Consider the following 21,438-nt stretch of genomic DNA (forward strand, 5'->3'; position numbering starts at 1 on the left):
ATAAGTAAGATAACTTCAAGAAGTTTTGGGAACACAGGTTGCTCCTTCCATGATTTCTCTAACATGCTCTCTTTATTTGTTAGGTATACCGGTAGGGAAAGCATAACTGTGATCAGAGGTGGGCTTCAGCAGGTTCTGACCAGTTCTGGAGAACCGGTAGCGGAAATTTTGAGTAGTTCAGAGAACCGATAGTAAACATTCTGACTCACCCCACCCCCATCTATTCTCTGCCTCCCAAGTCCCAGCTGATCGGGAAGAAATGGAGATTTTACAGTATCCTTCCTTGGGAGTGAGATGGGAATGGAGATTTTACAATATCCTTCCCCTGCCACACCCACCAAGCCATGCCAATCCCACCAAGCCACACGCACAGAACCGGTAGTAAAAAAATTTGAAACCCACCACTGACTGTGATGTAATACTCTCTCTGTACTAGTGGTACAGGAAACAAAGGCTGAAAAAAACACTTTGCCAAAGGACACCAAAGGAATTCGGCAGAGCTAAGTTCTATACTGAGGACACATCTGTGCATAGCTAAGATGCTCAAGATAAGCCACAATAGAGCCCTGTTCTTTTATTAAATAGTATGTTTTAGCTCAACGAATTGGGAAAATACAGTCACTGTGTTTGCAGAGCATGGATCTGGTTGTGTGATGCCAGCCAACTCCAAATTTTTTAATAAGCCATTGTTAACTGAGTTAGCCTAGCATGTGATTCAGTCTCTGTGCGTATTTAAAATGCTATTACTTTTTCACCCTTTTAAAGACATTTACAAACATCTTTTCCATGGACTGAGGCTGAAACTATGCTATTATTTTGCTGTTTTTGAGGTTACTTCAGCAACTAGATTGAAAAGCAGGAGATAAAGATGTTAAAAATATAAATAAAAGTACAATCATAGATGAGTATCTTTTGAAAAAAAAAATCTTAAAATTTTAAAGCCTGGCCAAATAAACATACTTAAAACAGTTTTCTTCATAAATACTGTTCCAAATCTTCCAGGCTTCAGGACCTTTGTAGCCAGTGTAACGTTCTGGATTCAGAAGCAAATCTACATACTCTGCTTCAGGAGAATGGATATCTGGAAAGGAAAAAGTACTGCATTTAAAAGAGAGATAAAGAGAATAAGAATGTATCTGAGGATGCCTCTTGCCAATTGCTTTTGTAGTTTTTACCTCAGAGTGTTCCATTTTTTCCAACATGAAACAGATGAGGAAAAAAACCCACAACTTTCTCAGTCGTGGACTCATGCTGTGCAAGGCACACTCCTCCTCATTTAATCAGGCAACAATCTGATAAAACTAGCAAAAGCTTCCACGATAGTTTGGAATCATTTCATTCTACAAACATCGGAAGTGCTACAGGTAGTCCTTGACTTATGACCGCAATGGAGCATGTCCATTACGGCCATGTGTTATAGTGGTTGTTAAGCAAGGCAGCCACAAGATCATCTTGCTTAACAACCACAATCTTTGCAGTCATTAAGCAGAGCACAGAGTGTCTCAAGGTATGGGGTGGCCCTGAGAACCACCATAGGACCAGGACCACACTGCAGTGCGCACCCCACAGCTCACGTGTGGCCTCCCAGGCCCCCCAAACCTGAGCTACCTGTGTTTCACTACCCACTTCCCACCCTTCTGGGCTTCCCACCACACTGGGTCCTAGTGTTGTGACTCGTCCTCCCTCCTCTCCTCAGCCGGGCCCCTCCCGTCTCCAACCGGGCCTGTTATCAGACTCCTAGCCTGATAATGAAGATGAACGGCCTGTCATGCCTCCAACACCCGGCCCTGGCCCCATGCCTGGAGAGGATTCCAGGAGTGAAAGGACAAGCCTGATAAACCTCACTCATGCAGCGTGTGTTCCTTTGGCTCAGCCGTCAGAGCAGGAAGCCAGCCAGGTGCTGGAATTACTCGGCCCTACTCCCTCTGACCCCTTTCCCAGAAGCTGACAGCAGATCCAGCTGAAGACAATTCAGAGTAGGAGGACCCTCGCTTCCGGAGATCTGAGAGACGATGCCAGCAGAAGGAGGGGTGGGGCAGGCCTGGATAAATGCTGAGTCATGGAGCCACAGCCTATATAAAGGACTTGCTTTTGGCATTCCAACCTTGAATCAAGCAAAGTCTTATCTAGTTTGCTGATACCGGACTCTATCGCTGAAGTCACAACTTAGACTCCTGCCTGCCCTGATAAACCTCGAAGGAACTTGGCAAGCTGCAAAGGCTTCGTTGTCAAGTTTGTTACGGACTTCCTTGATTCGTTTGTCGGAGTGGGAGTGGGACACAACACCTACAGTCTCTGCCCCCCACTCAGTCCATTTTTTATTGAAGATCTCCTTTGGGAAGAAACAGCTGATCTGCCGTGAGGCTGTATGGTGCTGGCCCAGAAGTGGGTATCTTGCGATATCAAAATGGTGAGCATGACTAGGCAACTCTGTCCTTTTCTAATATGCAATGCACCCAACCTACACATGTAAAAAAGAATGGCCTTGATCACCTAGTCATACCTGGCATTTGATGCCATTGAATGCTCTCTTAAAGATGTCCCCTTGTGAATACATATATTCCCCAAACATCTAGATCAGGGGTCTCCAACCTTGGTCCCTTTAAGACTTGTGGACTTCAACTCCCAGAGTCCCTCAGCCAGCAAAGCTTATTTGGTTATGATTTGGTCATCATATAACCAAATAAACGGCAAGCACTATAATTCAGACCAGGAGTCCCCAAACTCCGAGTGATGGCCTACTACCGGGTTGCGGTCTCTTTGGAACCAGGCCACGTGAGCTAGTCAGCCCACACATCAGGGGTGAAATCCAGCAGGTTCTAACAGGTGCTGGAGAACCGGTAGCGGAAATTTTGAGTAGTTCAAAGAACTGGCAAATACCACCTCTGGCTGGCCCCAGAGTAGTGTGGGAATGGAGATTTTGCAATATCTTTCCTCTAGAAGGGGAGGGAATGGAGATTTTGCAGTATCCTTCCCCTGCCACGCCCACCAAGCCACGCCCACAGAACCGGTAGGAAAAATTTTTGGATTTCACCCCCACATGCGCAGCTGGACTTGCACTAGCAGCAGGCCGGTTTCCCTCTCCCCACCCCCACCCCATACTGGTCCACCCAGCCATAAAGTTTGGGGACCTCTGATTTCGACTATAGCTTTCTCCTATATTCTTTTATCTTCTCCTCCCACTCCAGGTAGTTTAGAGGAGTTTAAATTTTACGTAAGAGTAAGGGGGTGACCATCAAGATAACAGACATGTGTCTGTGTATCTCAAATACATATGCCAGCTTTCTTTATATCTTCCAGAGCAGGGGTCTCCAACCTTGTCAACTTTAAGATTTGTGAACTTCAAGCAAAGCTGGCTGAGGAATTCTGGGAGTTGAAGTCCACAAGTCTTAAAGTTGTCAAGGTTGGAGACCCCTGCTCCAGAGGTAGTGGGCACTAGGGGTTTTTAAGAAGAGATTGGACAACCATGTGTCTGAAATGGCATAGCACTTCTCTGCTTGAGCAGACGGTTGGCACAGAAGATCTCCAAAATCCCTTCCAATTCTGTTATCCTTCCAACCACCTTAGAAGCCTTAATAGAAACACAGGCAATGGAGACACCAACAGTACCATCAGCTTCACAAAAGTTTTCTGAAGAATCGTCATGCTGGGTCCATTGAATCATAGCCCGTGCAGTTTCTTCACTGCAAAATAAGTGAGAAAATGTTTGTGCATGAAAATGGTTCTACATAAATACAGGGACCTGGGTAAAATAACTGTGGGAGGTGTGGAAGTGTCACACGTAGTATCAGCATGCCCAAAAACATTGGTAGGCAACAGTTAAGAAGGCGGGCAGGAACGCTGTATTTGGCACTTCAACATGGGTTGAATATATAACTGAAACACCACTTGCACTAAAACATAATAAAGTTGTGGTTTTGATTTATGTTAATATGAATCCAATAAGTGTAGTTTGTAAACCTCATTTTATAACTTAGTGTGATATGCAAACACAGCTTAACAGTTCATACAATATACTTTAAGAAACTATGGCTAAACACATTGTGCTGTCTAAGCCACCTACTATACATATCTGACTCGGTCTTCCATCCTTTGGAAGTTGGTAAAATGAGGACCCAGACTGTTGGGGGCAATAAATAAATACTTACGGGACCGCCTGCTGTTACCGCATGCCTCCCACCGACCCGTACGCTCTCACAGAGAGGGACTTCTCAGGGTGCCGTCCGCCAAGCAATGTCGGCTGGCGGCCCCCAGGGGAAGGTCCTTCTCTGTGGGGGCTCCCACACTCTGGAACGAGCTTCCCCCGGGTTTACGCCAAATACCTGACCTTCGGACCTTCCGTCGCAAACTGAAGACATATCTTTTCATTCGCGCAGGGCTGGCTTAAATTTTATCGATTTTAAATTCTCTATTAATAATTTTAAATGGGGTTTTAGTTTATTATATATTTTAAACTTTTTAGGCTAATTTAAAATAAGTTTTTTAATTTGTATTTTAAATTGTACATTGTATTGTCTGTTTTTATTTTGCCTGTACACCGCCCTGAGCACTTCGGGAGAAGGGCGGTATAAAAATCAAAATAATAAATAAATAATAAATAAATAAATAAATTGACTCTGTAAACTGCTTAAAGAGGGCTGTAAAGCATTGTGAAATGGTATATACTAAGTGCTATTCCTATAAGTCTAAGTGCTATTGCAACTGACTGAAATAATAGGAACGGATGTTGCCAAACTAAAAAAACTTCCCCTTTTCTTTAAAGCTATTAAAAGTACTCATGCCTGCAGAAGAGACAAAAAGCATGCTTCTTAGGTAAGATGAACTATGGAACCTGGGCTATTTTGCTTGTGGACAAAATGAAACTCCCAGCTGAAAGTGAGGGGTTTACAAATGAAATGATTTTTACATTATAAAAAGTCACCATTGAGTTATGCAGAGGAAACGATATACAATTCTTCCATCATCCCTCTCTGACAAGGTGGGTCTAGGCAAACTACAGTAAAAAGTACAAGCTAAAGTGGTTAAGGTGCTGGCTTAGAAACCAGGAGACTGTGAGTTCTAGTCCCATATGAGGCATAAAAGCCAGCTAGGTTGACTTTGGGCCAGCCACTCTCTCGGGTCTTGGATCAACTCCTCTCACAGAGTTGTTGCAGGGAAAATAAGGGGAGGAAAAAATATTAGGTGTGTTCACTGCCTTGAGTTACTCATAAAGGTAAGTTAAAAATCAAATACTGGTAAATAAACTAACTTCTAAGGGAAGAAGAAAATGCATGTGACCAGCAAACACCCTGCCATCATGTTTATCCAGAAAAACAAATTATACCTCAAAGATTTGTCAACAGCCCCAAGGTTTTCTGCTTTTTCACAGCTTTCAGCCAAGGGAGTGGCAACAGCTGCTTCTGCATACTGTAAAACAAGAGGACAGGAGATGTGAAACTGATCCAAGTGGATTCACCACTGTGAGTTAGCAACCAGCAATCCTCAGATCAACTCTTGCCTGTCACATGAGCCACGGGCCACTCAGGATCCCTCACCCTCTTTCTTTGTGATCGATTTTTAAAAAATCCTCTTGCTTGTATCTATTCTAGCTAAAAAGTTCGTCTAATCGTTACTAGACATACCTAAGAGCCTTTTTAGGATGTATGTTTATTGGGATCTTAAGTGCATATACCTATTTGAAGTTAGAATGACAGACAACCAAGTCGGTTGATGGTTATCACAATGACTCATAAAACAAGTTATCATTACTTTAAGGAAAAAACCAATAATTTATTGGTCTCTTCAAATACACATAGAGAACAGGACAGTTATCCTGGATCCAGTGAATTCTGACTGGGCCTGTTTGTTACTTACCTTATTAGTCTCTGATCTAATTCCACAAGGAACCGCTTCCTGAAAACAAGAGATAATGAGGTCATGTTTGATAGCAATAGCATTAGCAATAGCAATAGCATTTAGACCAGTGGTGAAATCTAAATTTTTTTACTACCGGTTCTGTGGGTGTGGCTTGGTGGGTGTAGCTTGGTGGGCATGACAGGGGAAGGATACTGCAAAATCTCCATTCCCTCCCCACTCCAGGGGAAGGATCCAGCAAAATCCACATTCCCTCCCCACTCCTGAGGGAAGGGTTTTGCAAAATCTCCATTCCCACCCCACTCTGGGACCAGCCAGAGGGGGTATTTGCTGGATCTCCAAACTATTCAAAATTTCTGCTGCCGGTTCTCTGAACTGCTCAAAATTTCCGCTACCAGTTCTCCAGAACCTGTCAGAACCTGCTGAATTTCACCCGATTTAGACTTATATACCGCTTCATAGTGCTTTACAGCCCTTTCTAAGCGGTTTACAGAATCAGTATATTGCCCCTAACAATCTGGGTCCTCATTTTACCGACCTCGGAAGGATGGAAGGCTGAGTTAACCTTGACCCTGGTGAGATTCGATCTGCCAAACTTCTGGCAGCTGGTGATCAGCAGAAGTAACCTACATTACTGCACTCTAACCACTGTGCCATCACAGCTCAGTGAAGTGTTTATTTATTTGGTATGCCAACATAAAACAACAGAGGTTGTTGGATCCACTGCCAAATTTTTGCTGGAGAAGCAATTTGAATAGAAAGTATAAACCAAATTTTGTCATATCTAATTTCAGGGATCACATGAAGCCATGATTTGTTTTAACTATGCTTTCTTAGACAAGCCATCATAACTGTTTTAATACTTTTTGTTAAAACTAGGCTTACAATCCAGAATCAGCTAGTTCAGGGGTCTATAAACTTGGCTCTTTTAAGACTTGTGGACTTCAACTCCCAGAGTTCCTCAGCCAGCAAAGCTGGCTGAGGAACTCTAGTAGTTGAAGTCCACAAGTCTTAAAAGAGCCAAGTTTGCAGAACTCTGGGCTAGCTCATGGAACACTCTAAGTAAAAAACAGAGGCTTTTTGATGAATAATGATGATCCTTTTCTTAATCTTTTAATTTTTATTACCGCTATCACAAAATAAGACATATTTAATCTCCTTCAACTGAAATTATTTCCAAACCAGAAATTAAGCAATAGAGAAAGCATCACAAAGATCTTCCAATAGTCTATAATAGCAGAATATCAAAAGGGGAACTAAATTAGAAACATCAGAAATGTGATAATAAACCCATAAAAAAACAAAAACAGGCCACCATTACTATTTTTAAAAAAGGAGATTAAAAAAAGTAACTCAGCAAAACTAATTCTTATCACTGATCTAAAAAAGTACAAAATATAGGAATTGGAAAAGACATTCCAGAACAAGGCATCTTTTTTTTTTTCAAGGACTCTTCAATTTTCACCCGTTCAAACCAGAAGGTGGGCCAGAAAATAGATTCACCAAAAGATATTAAAAAGACATGAGGGCATAGTGGTCCTTCAGTTCCCTCGTTTTAACCGTACAATATTTTATCTTCTAAACACTGTCAATTCAGTTTTGACAATCTGACAAGTTCCAGGTTGAAAAAACTGCTACAGACAGTCTATCATATAGTACAGTGTTAGCGAAACTTTTCGGCACCGAACGCTAAAACTGGAGCGCGGGTGGGCAGGGGAGCACTGGAAGCCATAAGAGCAGCTCCCTGACGCACACATGCAGGAGTGCTGGAAAACGTAAGACCAGTTCCCTAGCATGCACATGGTCTTCTAGTTTCTGACGCACATGCATGCACAAAGACCAGCTGGCCGGTGCACATGCGTGCACTAGAAACTGGAAGCTCAGCTTCCCGGTGTGGGCATGCGTGCCAGGGAGCTGCTCTTCTGGTTTGACGCTCCCGCACACGTGAAGACCAGAACCTAGAAGAACAACTGGTGAAGACTGGTGTGCCTGGAGAGATGGCTCGGCGTGCCACTTCTGGCACTCATGCCATAGGTTCGCCATCACGGATATAATACTTTCAATGTACTGCGAACTCTATGTTGGTTGAACGTGTGATATTTATATACCCGCTTTCAATGTATTAAAGGGATTGCAGCTGGAAGAAGGGGCTACAAAGGCTAGACTTCTCTCCATTGCTGGAATCATATTTCCCTCTGATGTAATTCTGAAGAAACATCTGATGACTCCCATCTGGAGAAGAAGGATGGCTAGCAGAGCTCCATGAACAGGCAAGGAGAACTCATATATTCCTTGAGCATGTACAGGAAGTCATATTATCAACAAAACAAGCAGAAGCCAAACAGTTCTTCTAAAATAACTGATAGAAGAAACAGATTTTCTATCGTATTTTTCAGAACAAAATACAGGTAGTTCTCGACTTACAACAGTTCATTTATAGCGACTGAAAAAGTGACATTTAGGCACTGAAAAAGCGACTTAGAACCGTTTTTCAAACTTGTGACTATTGGAGAATCCCCATGATCATGTGATCAAAATTCAGATGCTTGGCAACTGATTCATATTTACGACGGTTGCAGTGTCCAAGAGTCATGTGATGACATGACAAGTCAATGAGGAAGCCAGATTCACTTAACAATAGTGTTACTAACTTAACTTAGTGATTCACTTAACAATTGTGGGAAGCGAGGTTGTAAAATGGGGTAAAAACTCATTTAACAAATGTCTCTTTGAGAATCAAAAAGTTTGGGCTCAATTGTGGTCATACGTTGAGGACTACCTGTAAAACAAAGAAGCACGCTGGGATATTGCCAAGGTTCAGCTTTTGTATTTTCCATAAAGCAAGTCTTCTGCAGGCTAAATGGAATGTATTAAAATATATCAGGATTGGGGAAAATAGAAAAGGATTTCATTTTGTTTCCTGGCACTTACAGATGGGCACGGATTAACTGCACAATGTCTAATTCCACAGTGACTGCCATCGCTCCAGAAAGGACAAGGTTTCTTTAGGTTAACCTGGAAAAGAGGAGAAAAGAGTGAACGCTATGTTTAAACCAGGGGTTTCCAACCTTGGCAACTTTAAGACTTGTGGACTTCAACTCCCAAAGTTCTCTGGGAGTTGAAGTCCACAAGACTTAAAGTTGCCAAGGTTGGAGACCCCTGGTTTAAATTATACACAAACCAAGGATGAAATAAAAGTCTGCTCACATAAAAGTCTAATGCTTTCTTCTATACCAGAGGGGTCAAACTCAAGGCCCGCGGGCCAAATCTGGCCCGCAAGGTGCTTAGAACTGGCCCATAGGGCCACCCTGGAAACAGCGAAGGACCACCCTGCAGTGCCTCTGCCAGTGAAAACGGAGCGGGGGGTTGGCGCGCCCCAGCTCCATTTTCAGTGGCAGAGGGCTGTAGGAGGCCGTTGTGGCTGAAAACAGAGACCAGAGGAGATGCGCATGCTGCCCCAGCTGCGTTTTCACTAGCAGAGAGCTGCAGGATTGACGTCGACTGGCCACACCCACCCTGGCCACACCCACCCAGCCCCCCAGGTCAAACACAACCCTGATGCAGCCCTCAATGAAATCAAGTTTGACGCCCCTGTTCTATACCGTCTTCTGTGATTCTAAATAATCAAAACACTAAATATTTTAACCAAGGCTAAGTCATGAAACTGAAAAATGGGTCGAAATGTGTAGTAGTAGCTGTTGGAATTAAATGCAATATATTTCTGACAACCCATTAGAATGTATTTTTAATTATTGCTTTCTCATCTCTATTGTTTTGATGAATAACTCAAGGTAGCTGACATACCTAATAACTTCTTCCTCCTCCTATTTTCCCCACAACAACAACCCTGAGAGGAGAGTTGGGCTTCGAGAGAGTGACTGGCCCAAAGTCACCCAGCTGGTTTTCATGACTAAGACAGGGCTAGAATTACAATTAAAACTGGTCTCTTACTGGTTTTCTGGTTTTTAATCCGGTGCCTTAAACCATTACTTTTCACCAAACAGTATATACCACATAAACAACTTTTTTCTTCTTCATGTATACAATATTTAAGAATTTGAAAACTAATACTGAGATCTTTGTCTCAGATTTGATTCCTAAAAAGAGTAAACATACCTATGTATGTACAATAAGCATTCTCAAAAAATAAGCACTTAAAAAAAATAGAAAATGCTGAACTATTTTATAGTTGATTCTGAAGAGTATGATAAATAATCAGAAGTTAAATTACTGTAATCTAAGGGAATGAAGGGGGAAAGAGAACATGGCAACCTCTTGTAACAATGTGAAATGTAAGAGATTTGGGATTTCACGGAAGTTTACGGAGTTACAGTAGCGGAATGAAAAATGATGAAACGATTTGGAATGACATGATAGTGAGGGAATGTTGGAAGGAGTAATTCAGATTTTTATTTCAGTCATACCTGAAAGAGTGTAGCTGAAATGAATAATCCAGGGGTCTCCAACCTTGTCAACTTTAAGATTTGTGAACTTCAAGCAAAGCTGGCTGAGGAATTCTGGGAGTTGAAGTCCACAAGTCTTAAAGTTGTCAGGGTTGGAGACCCCTGCTCCAGAGGTAGTGGAGACCCCTGCTATAAAAGTTATGTTCCTCCCCAAGGGAAAAGACTTATATAATTATAAACACTCTGAGAACATTAAAAATGTAACAGATGCAATTGTTTTACCTGGAGAAATATTTTGTACATTTTTGGACTTAGAAAAAATGCATCATGTAAATAAAAATAAGCCTGAATTACAGACTGTTTGGTCTGAATGAGAAGCTGAAAATTAGTTGGCATATGTAGTATATCTACATACAGCTGTATGTAGTAGAAGTAAAATAAGCATGAAAATATGTGGCTAGTTTAGAAATTAATTCAACTCTGGGCAGGTAAGAAGAGAGGATTTGTGATTCCCTTGATAAAGTCAAGAATAAATAGGTGCAGAATGACTGTGGGTAAAATACAGAAGTGCTCAGTACAAAATAAATGAGGCGGATTCACCATTTACAACAGTGTTTTTTAAACATGGCAATTTTAAGATATATGGACTTCAATTCCCAGACTTTCTCAGCCAGAAAGATTTAGAAGGTTTTGGTTGGAGGAACTGGTAAGATCATCAAACAAGAGAGGTGATCAGTTTAAAGGAGGTAGCTTAGTAAGTGGGCACGGAAGTAGTAAGATGGTTAGAGCAAGTAATAAGAGCCACAGTGGTGCAGTGGTTAGAAGGCAGTACTGCAGGCTACTTCTGCCGACTGCCTGCAATTTGACAGTTCAAATCTCACCAGGCTCAAGATTGACTCAGCCTTCCATCCTTCCGAGGTGGGTAAAATGAGGACCTAGATTGTTGGAGGCAATACGTTGACTCTGTAAACTGTTTAGAGAGTGCTGTAAAGTGCTATTGCTATTGTAAGCATAAAAAGTTTTACCTCTTTTTTCTTACTATTTGTTTTTAATTTCTTTGGCCTAGTGTTTCTTACTCCACTATGTAGGACATTGCTTTTCCCAAAAAGAGAATGTCACAATAAATATGGGTGTATATGCATAAGAAAAGTAAACAGCTACCTTGTAATATCTGAAATAATCACTTTGCAGAAGTTCTTGCAACTGGGGGAAAAGTTTATAATTGTTGAAGGTATCAATAGTCTCGACATCACAAGTGCAGTCGTCTAAATGACCGGTGACCTAATGAGAAAAAAAGATTAGATTTTTTAAAAGACCAAAATAATTCCTGTAACAATTAATCAGCATTTAGTAAAAAAAAAAAAAAAGAATTTTTAATACCCGAGATCCAAATTATCTCTATGCTTGAAAGACAATTGTGCTCTCAATGCATCCAAACGTGCTTGAAACTAGAAGGGGAAATAAGGCATTCACTTCACCTTCTCCCATTGCCTCACATTTTTACACTTCCTTTTTGAGGGGAAAGGATATTTTGCTTAATTTAGTGTTACTCAAACCAGTAGTTATGGCTTTGCCCCATAGTACCGTTAGAACTCGTTTTTGGTTTATGAATCCTAACTTTTTTGTTTTACATAAGCTAGCATTCTTACTGAATCAACTATACGGGACTTGCTCAATGGTTTTGCTACTGAAAAGAGGAAAGTACGCAAAAGCGCACCAGGTTCTGATTGGCCATTATGTCCAAATGGTCAGGTCCCAAACCAAGAATGACACCCTGGTGAGTCTTCCAAGGTGAATTCTTTATTGTTCCACACCTATAACCAGAATCTTGCCAACTTAAAGAACCCTACTGTCTACATCGGTGTAGGAGACGATCAGGCAGAAACCAACGGAGGAATTGAACGCATCATTTAGAGTCTCTACACTCCAGTAAGAGACCTAAGTCCAGTCCCCTCACCTTGAAGTCCATTGAGGGCCAATTCACCTGGGGCCAATTCACCTTTACCGTTAGAAGTTCAGATTCTTGTGAACAAGTAGCATGAAATAAATTTGTAGGACTTTTGAACTCTATCCTGGTTCCTTATTTCTTGCATCCGACAATCGAACTTAAGGTAAAGGAAAAGTTCCCCTTGCACATATGTGCTAGTCATTCCCGACTCTAGGTGGCGGTGCTCATCTCTGTTTCTAAGCCAAAGAGCCAGCACTGTCTGATGATAATTCCGTCTTCATGTGGCTGGCATGACTAAACACCAAAGGCACATGGAACGCTGTTATCTTCCCACCAAGGTGGTCCCTATTTTTCTACTTGCATTTTTACATGCTTTCAAACTGCTAGGATGGTAGAAGCTGGGGCAAGTATTGGGAGCTCACTCCATTATGTGGCACTAGGGATTTGAATCGCTGAACTGCAGACCTTTCTGATCGACAAGCTCAGTGTCTTAGCCACTGAGCCACCGCATTCCCTGAGCCACCGCGTCCCAAACTTATACTATACACCGCGTCAATCAAACTTATACTATATTAAACTATGAGGGAGGGGCTGTCATCATCACCCTCTTTCTCTCACACATGATATCTGGACTCATTTGTCTAAATCAGGGGTAGTCAACCTTTTTATACCTACCGCCCACTTTTGTATCTCTGTTAGTAGTAAAATTTTCTAACCGCCCACCAGTTTGACAGTAATGGTGATTTATAAAGTAGGGAAGCAATTTTACTTTACAAAATTTAGGGGTGTGTGTGTGCCGGCTACCAGCTCTGCTTGTCTGTTACAGCTGGGTGGTGTGGGGGGAGATGCACGAGCTGTTCTGGGATGAGGCTCTTTTGTTTGCGGTCGCACTATAGCACTATTTAGTTTCACTTACGTAATATGAACTAAACTTATGCCCAGGCAATACAAATAGTATATTTTCAGAAATTTATGAAAACCTAATAAAAATGTTTTTAAATAATGTTATGAATATTTTTTTTAAGTCAATTAAATTAAAAAAAAGGAAAGTGCTTCAGTATCGAACAAAACCCCTACTGCCCATCATGAAAGCTGGAACGCCCACTAGTGGGTGGTAGGGACCAGGTTGACTACCACTGGTCTAAATTAAAATTTCACCGAATTCAGTAAATTTTCTTTCATGTATACATATTACGCACTGGCCATATGACCGTAGAAATGTCTTTGCTAGCTCAATGGGAGATGAGCATCAGCCCCTATAGTCCACAATAACTAGAGGAGTAAATAAGTATGAATCATTTAGTAAGCATTCAAAATTATGATGGATCCCCCCCAAAGGTCCCTATGTTCCAATTCTGAAGTTCCAACGGCTGCCCTCCTGGAGGTCATATGGCCACATGTCGGGTGCTCAGCAACCAGCCCACAATTATGGCTGTTTGCAGGTTGCCACAATCAACATGACCTCATCTTGCCATTTTAAATGTAAATCGGTATTTACTAGTTTTAAGCAAAATAGCAATGGTAGAAAGACACTCTTCCTAGGCTCACAGGTTGGAATTTGGTCAGAATTATTTAGCAGATGGGGTTTGTGACAATACCCCCTCTGCCTGATTAGGTCAATGTAATTGGAACAAGACGGTTCCTCAGGTAACCTGGTTCCATCTCATGAAAGCAGGGGTGGTATTCACTTACATTCGCTACCAGTTCGCAAATGGGAGCACATGGGCGCTCACTATGCTTGTGCGCACCTCCTCCACACATGCTGTTGTGTCTTTGGCTCCTGAGCCTGGCTTCTTGGCAGAGAGTGACTCAGAGAGTGAGGGGGAAGAGCCGACAGGCCTTCCCTCTGCAGGACCTTCCTCTCTGGCTCTGCTCCAGGATCCAGAGGCAGGCCAGGTGGAGGAGATGACGAGGCCTCTTTCTCCCGCACCTTCCCTCTCCCAGGAAACGCCTCAAGACTCAGCTGCTGACAATCAGTCCTGGTTAAATCCCAGGCATCACAGAAAGGAGAGGCGGGAACAACAAAAGAAGGGGTGGGGCAGGCCTAGAGAGTGCTGAGTCACGGAGCCACACTCCACAGGGTATAAAAGCAGGAGGAGCTGCTCTGTAGCTTCTTGTGACGGACAAAAACTGACTCTTGGAAACATTGGCTGCAATATTTTGAGACAAAGACTTTGGCTTCTGGATTTCTGTTTATTTCTGAACTGCAGTTACACTGGTCTGAGGAGATAAGAGAACTTGGCAGGCAATCGTAGGTTCGTTGTGGTTGTGGTTGGTTGTGGTTGGGGGGGACAGAACACATGCACAGAGTCTTCTGCGCATGTGCAGAGGGTCAAAAACAGGACGTTATGACATTCAGGCGGCTGGGCGAAGCCTCCCGCCACCAGCACTACTGGATCACGCAATCCAGTGAGAGCCGGCTAAATTTCACCACTGCATGAAAGGCTTTTAAGGCGATAACCAACACCATAAATTTGACCCGGAAGCAAAATGGCACCTAATGCTGCTCACACAGCAGAAATGTTACATATGCACCCCTAGGGGCAACCAGAACTACCCGTGTAGCCACATTCTCCCCTAGCTGCAGCTTCTGGATATTTTTCAAGGGTAGCCCCATGTACAAGCATACTGCGGTAGTCCATACTTGAGATGACCAGGACATGAGTGAGTAAGAAAACAGCTTTCCAATCCAGGAAAGAGCACAACTGGTACACAGCACAAAAATGAGGAAAGGTTCTCCTAACCACAATTGCTATCTGCTCCTTGAGCAGAAACCATGAGTCTAAGAGGAACACCACCACCCCCCAGATTACACACCAGGGTCATTTGGGGCAGTGCAAATCCATCCAATACCAAAACTGGTAAACCCCCAGATACAAAGGAATTCCCCACCCACAGCCACTCCATCATACCAGGGTTCACTAGAAGCCTGTTGTTCTCCATCCAAACCTCTTCCATCAAAAACAGAAGGACATCTCCAGTGCTGTCCAGAAGACTCCTTCAGCCATCCAAGATTCCATTTGTTTTTGTTTGAGCCCGTGCAGAAGTTGGAAGAGTTACACACACACACACACACACACACACCAAAGAAAAACATCTGTTCCCTATTTTTCTCATGGGCAGTAAAAACCATTCTACTTAAGCGGGCTTTTTTTTTTTTAACAAACAACTTAAAAATGACAAGCAATAAAATGGTTACCTATTTCATTTTGTTGAAAGACAATCCTGTTTTATGTACCTTATTGATTCTTTTCATAACTTGGGTGTTTTTTTAAACAAAAATGACAGGGCTTAAATTAATTTAATTATCATCACCTATGCCTTAAGGGAGGAAGAAGGGATCCATTCAGTAATCTATCATTTAAAACAATGTATTCAAGTTACTCAGTGATTTAGTAATCGCTTTCGTTGTGTGATTGTTTGCTTCAGAAGCCAAATGCGAGAGAAAACTTTGACAAACAGCAGGGAAAAGAGTAATTTCCGGGGAAGGGAAATTTATAGCATGTGGCCTCACAAGGAAGTTGCAGAGAGAGAGAAAGAGAGAGAGGGAGGGGGGAGAGAGGTGGGGATTCTTACAAGCTCCCCATTTGACTTCTGCCTAGTACAATTCAAGTTATTAGTCACGTTTAAAAGCTTCACACTGAAGTGCTAACACAATTTGTTAACAAAATCCTACAGTCGGTAGCAATGTCTCACTTCCTTGTGTGATCCAGAGAGAGGTGGTTTGGCTGGCAAGCTTTGCAAATGCATACAATTGTTTTTAATCATTGTATGTTTATCAATGTATGCTTTCTACTAAAAAACTCAAATCATCCAATGGAACCAGCCATTAAGAACTTCATAAAGGCCAGACAGAAATACACCTTAAGCACAATCGTTATATATTGTGTATATATTCTAGAATTCAATCCTACAAAATGGGAGAGAGTCTTTAACTTAAAAGATGCTCAAATCATACTAGACAAAATTATTCTTCTAGCAATAAACTCTTTCCTTAATAAAAAAATAGGGAGCAATATACCTATAGATGAAAGCATCTATAGGTATATTGAATATAAAACTCAGACAGTAAGTATTTGACTGAGCTCATTTTCATTCTTAGTCATTAGGGATGTCTATTAATTTAGGAACAAATGTGCATTATCACTTCTTTTGAAATAAACACGTACCTCTTAAAATTCATTTATATTATACTCTGGCTGAAGCAATCAATATACACCAACATGGGCAAATGAAGGGAACTGCAAAACCAAAAAACGAGTGTATGCTGTTCTGGCAATGCTGATTTCAGGAAAGATCACTGAAGAAAGTTAGGATTAGAGTAAACCCTGCAATCTTAATCTGTGATTCTTGAGCAACTTTCTGCTAGCTATGTCTTTAAAGCATCCTTTCTGGAACAATGCTCTCCATGTGGCCTGATACTCCAACTCAACATACATCAGTTTGGAGACATATGCAATGAGGCCTTGAACAAGCTCCGCTATCTTTGCACAATACAAGGAACTATAATTTTCTTAACCATGGGTTACTTACTGAACATATCATAATTGGCTGACTGTATATAATAGTAAACATTCACAAGGCTACATTACAGCTTAGCCTACTGCAAGAATCCCAATATCTGAACGAAATACTGTAGATAGGGCCCTCAAAATGATGTTCATTTTGTCATATCTTGCAAAAAAAGTTAATCCAGATCTCAGTCATGTGTGTCACCTCAAACATGGGGGATGTGTCACATGATTACACACATCCCCCTGTTAATAAAAATGAGGCCTAAATCTGAAGCAGCACACAAATCAGCAAAATAGGATTGCATCCCTTGGCATGAGCAATGAAGGTTAGAATTAATGGTATTGGAATATCTGGAGATCATCATTCTTATGGGGTTGCTTGGTGCTCTCGGAGCTCAGTGGTTTTCCTGCAACCATTTCATTACCAAACTAGGTAACATCATCAGTGCTAGCAGATGACAGCAGCTATATCAGGATGATTTTTAATATGTGGATTTACCTAGTTTGTTGTTACCTGGTTTGGTAATAAACACCTGCAAGAAAACCAAGTTCAGAGATCACCAAGGACCCCACAGCTCAGAGGTGAAATGCTCCCGGTTCGGACCGGATCACCCAATCCAGTAGCGATGGCAGCAGGGAGTTCGGCGAACGGGTAGCAAAAATCCCTCCCCCCCCCCATGCCCCACTGAGCTGCACGATCATCAGAGATTTTTTTTTAACTTTTAAAAGCATTTTTCTACAACCTCTTCGGCTGGAGAATCTGTAGAAAAAATGTTTTTAAAAGTAAAAAAAAAAGTTGGCCACACCCACCCAGTCACCTTGCCCCCCCCCCAAGCGATGCCCACAGAACCGGTAGTAACAAATGTTATATTTCACCACTGCCACAGCTCAACCCTGAGTTACAAACATTTTTTTCTACTGGTACTTATTCTTATCATTAGCAAAAAAAAAAAATAGACCATCTTTAAGTAGTTCCAGAATATTTTGCACAACCTACCCAGAGATAACAGCAATGAGTTTCTGAGAAGCCACCAGAAAACTTGGAATCTTTATAAAGGCTGCATCCTCAATGCACTAAATTTAGAGGAAATAGGCTTTACAATGTATCACAATCAACACAACTTGGGCTATATAATCACTGCCCTTACTTTGTAGATTAGGAAAATAATTGTGAAAGTTAAAGGACCTTTTCAGATTGGTAGCAATTCAGAAACTTATTCTTGTATATTGCCATATTGTATAATGACTCCTCCAATTACACAACATAATACAGTACGATGAATCATCCACACTAAACTTATGTTAAGTAAAACTGTCCATTGGAATAAATCATCATAATAAAACAACACATTAAAAACAGTCACCCATCCCACTCAAAGACAGCATCTTCTAATCCAGCGGTCTGCAAATTTGGCTCTTTTAAGACTTGTGGACTTCAACTCCCAGAGTTCCTCAACCAGCAAAGCTAATCAATAGAAAAAACTCTTTGGAAGAGCTCTTGTCTTTATCAAGCCTTGGTCTAGGTTTGACAAGTTAGTTTCTAGTGAGACATTGGTCACACAATGGTCGCACAACCAGGGGCCATATCACTAGAAACAATTTTTAGTTGTTTTGCTCTACATGTCTACTCAGAAGTTGTAATAAATCCAATGAGATCTACCACTATGTGAGTATGTAAAGTTCCAGATTCAGTATTTTGGGATTGAAATTCTCAGACCTGGTTTAAATAATTCACTAAATTACAGCTTGCTAGATTCAGAGTTCCCTGGGTTAACACCTATTATGGTTTGTATAGTTTATAATTTACAATGGCTACATATGTTAAGCCAGGGGTCACCAACATTTTAAACTAGTGAATTTCAAAAGCGTGTTAAAATTCTACATCAAATAGCTACCACAGTGGATGTGTGACCAATCACAAAATCCCCATGTATCAGACAGCAAACAAAATACAGCTACAACTCTTTGTATACCCTAAGGGTATAATTAGAAATACTACACAGAGTGTTTGAAGTAGGTGCTTCTTTGCTTTACAACACAGTAGCCTCCCATTCATTATTATGCGTTTCTCAAAAGATGGTGTTGTTTTTTTAAAAAAAAGCAAATTACCAAGATAGCCACAGATCCTAAGGAACAAACCAAGCAACTGGCTCCCTGTAGTTAAGCCCAATCCAAACTGTAAAATTTCCAACAGTGTCCAACACATCTGGGAGGTACCAGCCTGGGAAAGGATGCTGTACAAGAAGAGCTTGTTCCTCTTATCCAACTGCCTTTCAACGATTTGTTTAACACAGAATAGAATAGAATAGAATAGAATAGAATAGAATAGAATAGAATAGAATAGAATAGAATAGAATAGAATAGAATAGAATAGATTTTTTTTTATTGGCCAAGTGTGATTGGACACACAAGGAATTTGTCTTGGTGCATATGCTCTCAGTGTACATAAAAGAAAAGATACCTTCATCAAGGTACAACACTTACAACACTTAATGATAGTCATAGGGTACAAATTTAACACTTTTTTTAAAATAAATTTTTATTGATTTCCCCCCCTACACTCACACCCACATATTTTATAAAGGGTATTGGCCATATCATATCTTACACAACTTAACATATCCAAATAGATTTTACTTAGTTTACAAGCATAAGATATGATTAAAAATATGGAAAAAGAACACTTTGGCAAATTTAACGCTTAATGATAGTCATAGGCTACAAATAAGCAGAGAGCCAAGCTGAAATCCATAAAACCTTTTAAGGATGTAGCCTCAAACTAATACCAAGATACTGCCAATCATAATATAAAATACCATCCTAGGTACAATAAAGATACGGCACGCTAGGATAGCCGTACAAATAATCCCTTTTAACATCAAAGCCTCTTTCTCCCCAATCCTTCGAGCCGTACCAAAGGCCACACTTTCTCCTGAGGGAACCAGGTAGCCCGTGGGAACAAGTTATCCAGAAAGGCAACAGAATCCGGGCTCCCGTAGCGTTAATGGCCCTTCCACTTTTATGATCCCATTCAGGCTTAATTACAGAGCAAGCCTGCGCCTTGGGGCTTGCCTAGGAAGGGTTAGAGCTCCGAGAAGCTCCTGGCGCTTACAGCACCGCAACTCTTCCATCAAATCTCCCACCAAATCTCCGGGGAGAAGCCCTTCTCTTTTCAGAGCTTGTGGGGGAGCTCAAACAAACACGGGCGCCCCCATTCTGACATCTCCCCGAGCCCAAAGCTTGGATCCGAGCCCCGTGTGCTGTAAAGCAGGGGTCTCCAAGCTTGGCAACTTTGAGCCTGATGGACTTCAACTCCCAGAATTCCCCAGCCAGCAAAGCTGGCTGGGGAATTCTGGGAGTTGGAGTCCACCAGGCTCAAAGTTGCCAAGCTTGGAGACCCCTGCTGTAGAGAGGCTTCCCCAGCGAAGCCGATATATGTGTGTGCTGCTACATATATATGTGTGTATGTGTGCTATATATGTGTGTGTGTGTGTGCTATATATTCCGGATCTGCCCCCGGGCTGAGCGAGCCCTAAGGGGTGGGCAAAGGAAGCACCCGCTTACCTGCCGGCCCGGCTCACCTGACAAAAGCAGCGCTGCTCCGCCGACGGGGCTTCGGGGGAAGCGCCTCTGGAGAGCAGGGCGAGGAGGAGGAGGAGGTGGAGGACCAGCAGCGCCCGGCACTGGCGACGAGAAGGCACCAGCGACATGTTCGCTTCTGCCGCAGCTAAAGCGAGTCTGAGCTGGATGGAGCTCTTCAGCTCCGCCGGTCAGACCCGCCTCCCGCCTCCCTCCTGCCGGAGCGTCATCTTCCCCACCGAGGGGACGTGCGGCGCGGCCCGCACACAACCAGAGGCGTCGCGCCTTTGCCCAGCCTGCGCTGGGAGGGGCCCCGATGGGGAAAGAGCCTCGTCCCTTGCTCGGCCTCGCCTTGCTGGGAATCTCCCTGTCCCGGGTCCCTCAGCCCCATCCTGCCTCTCCTCGGTGCCTCCTCGAGGTATTGAGGTCCCCGCGCCAATCCGGACGTGCGGATCGGCGTGAAGAAAAGAGTTTGACCCCGGGGTGGCATCTCTTTCTACTCCGCCTTGGTTTCTTTTTTTTTTTTTTCCCCACGCGTGGACTGGCGGGCGGGGTTGGGACGGTCTTGTCCTCAGGGCAAGACACACGACACGCCTTAGGTTGCCTGCAGAGATTCGCAGTCACCTTCAGTCATCCAGGTCAGGGGTCTCCAAGCTTGGCAACTTTGAGCCTGGTGGACTTCAACTCCCAGAATCCCCCAGCCAGCAAAGCTGGCTGGGGAATTCTGGGAGTTGAAGTCCACCAAGCTCAAAGTTGCCAAGCTTGGAGACCCCTGATGCATGTCATAGTCGTCTGGAAGGTGCTTCAAAAAGGCAGCCCACTTTGAAGAAAAGGCCCCTTTGAGACACACCTCAGATCTGTTTGGTTCCTGGTTAAGGTGCCTGCCTGCCTGCCTGGATTTATTTCCTTTTATAAAAAGAAATCTTCCCAGATTTTTTCCACCTTGGTAACCGCAACCCTCCTGAATCTTAATCAGGTGAAGAAATAACATAAAATAAGATGTTCACTGGAAACAAACCCTAAAATAGTGATCAACCGACAAGAGGGCTGAAGTAACTTAAAAGAAGCAGAAGCAGCAGCAATGAAAAGTAATTCATTTTTCATTGAATTAATGAAATTCAATGAAATTTGATTGTAAGGA

General features: G+C 42.4%; 1 protein-coding gene across 2 annotated transcripts in view; it reads right to left on the reverse strand.

The window, feature by feature from the left end:
- ERO1A (endoplasmic reticulum oxidoreductase 1 alpha) overlaps positions 1–20,706 on the reverse strand; it is a 41,141-nt gene extending 20,435 nt beyond the window's left edge. Inside the window, exons 1-7 of one of the 2 annotated variants that reach the window (XM_058163072.1) lie at positions 20,300–20,706; positions 11,418–11,537; positions 8,785–8,868; positions 5,854–5,892; positions 5,324–5,406; positions 3,610–3,683; positions 961–1,081 (exon numbers count right to left, since the gene is read on the reverse strand). In XM_058163072.1, the coding sequence (XP_058019055.1) occupies positions 961–1,081; positions 3,610–3,683; positions 5,324–5,406; positions 5,854–5,892; positions 8,785–8,868; positions 11,418–11,537; positions 20,300–20,428 (650 nt within the window). In that variant the 5' untranslated portion in view covers positions 20,429–20,706. The remainder of the gene's footprint in view (positions 1–960; positions 1,082–3,609; positions 3,684–5,323; positions 5,407–5,853; positions 5,893–8,784; positions 8,869–11,417; positions 11,538–20,299) is intronic. The other variant, XM_058163071.1, reaches the window with a different exon arrangement.
- Between the last annotated feature and the right edge of the window lie 732 nt (positions 20,707–21,438).

This window comes from Ahaetulla prasina, chromosome 1 (genome assembly GCF_028640845.1).
Source record: "Ahaetulla prasina isolate Xishuangbanna chromosome 1, ASM2864084v1, whole genome shotgun sequence".
NCBI classification, from domain to species: Eukaryota; Metazoa; Chordata; class Lepidosauria; order Squamata; family Colubridae; genus Ahaetulla; species Ahaetulla prasina.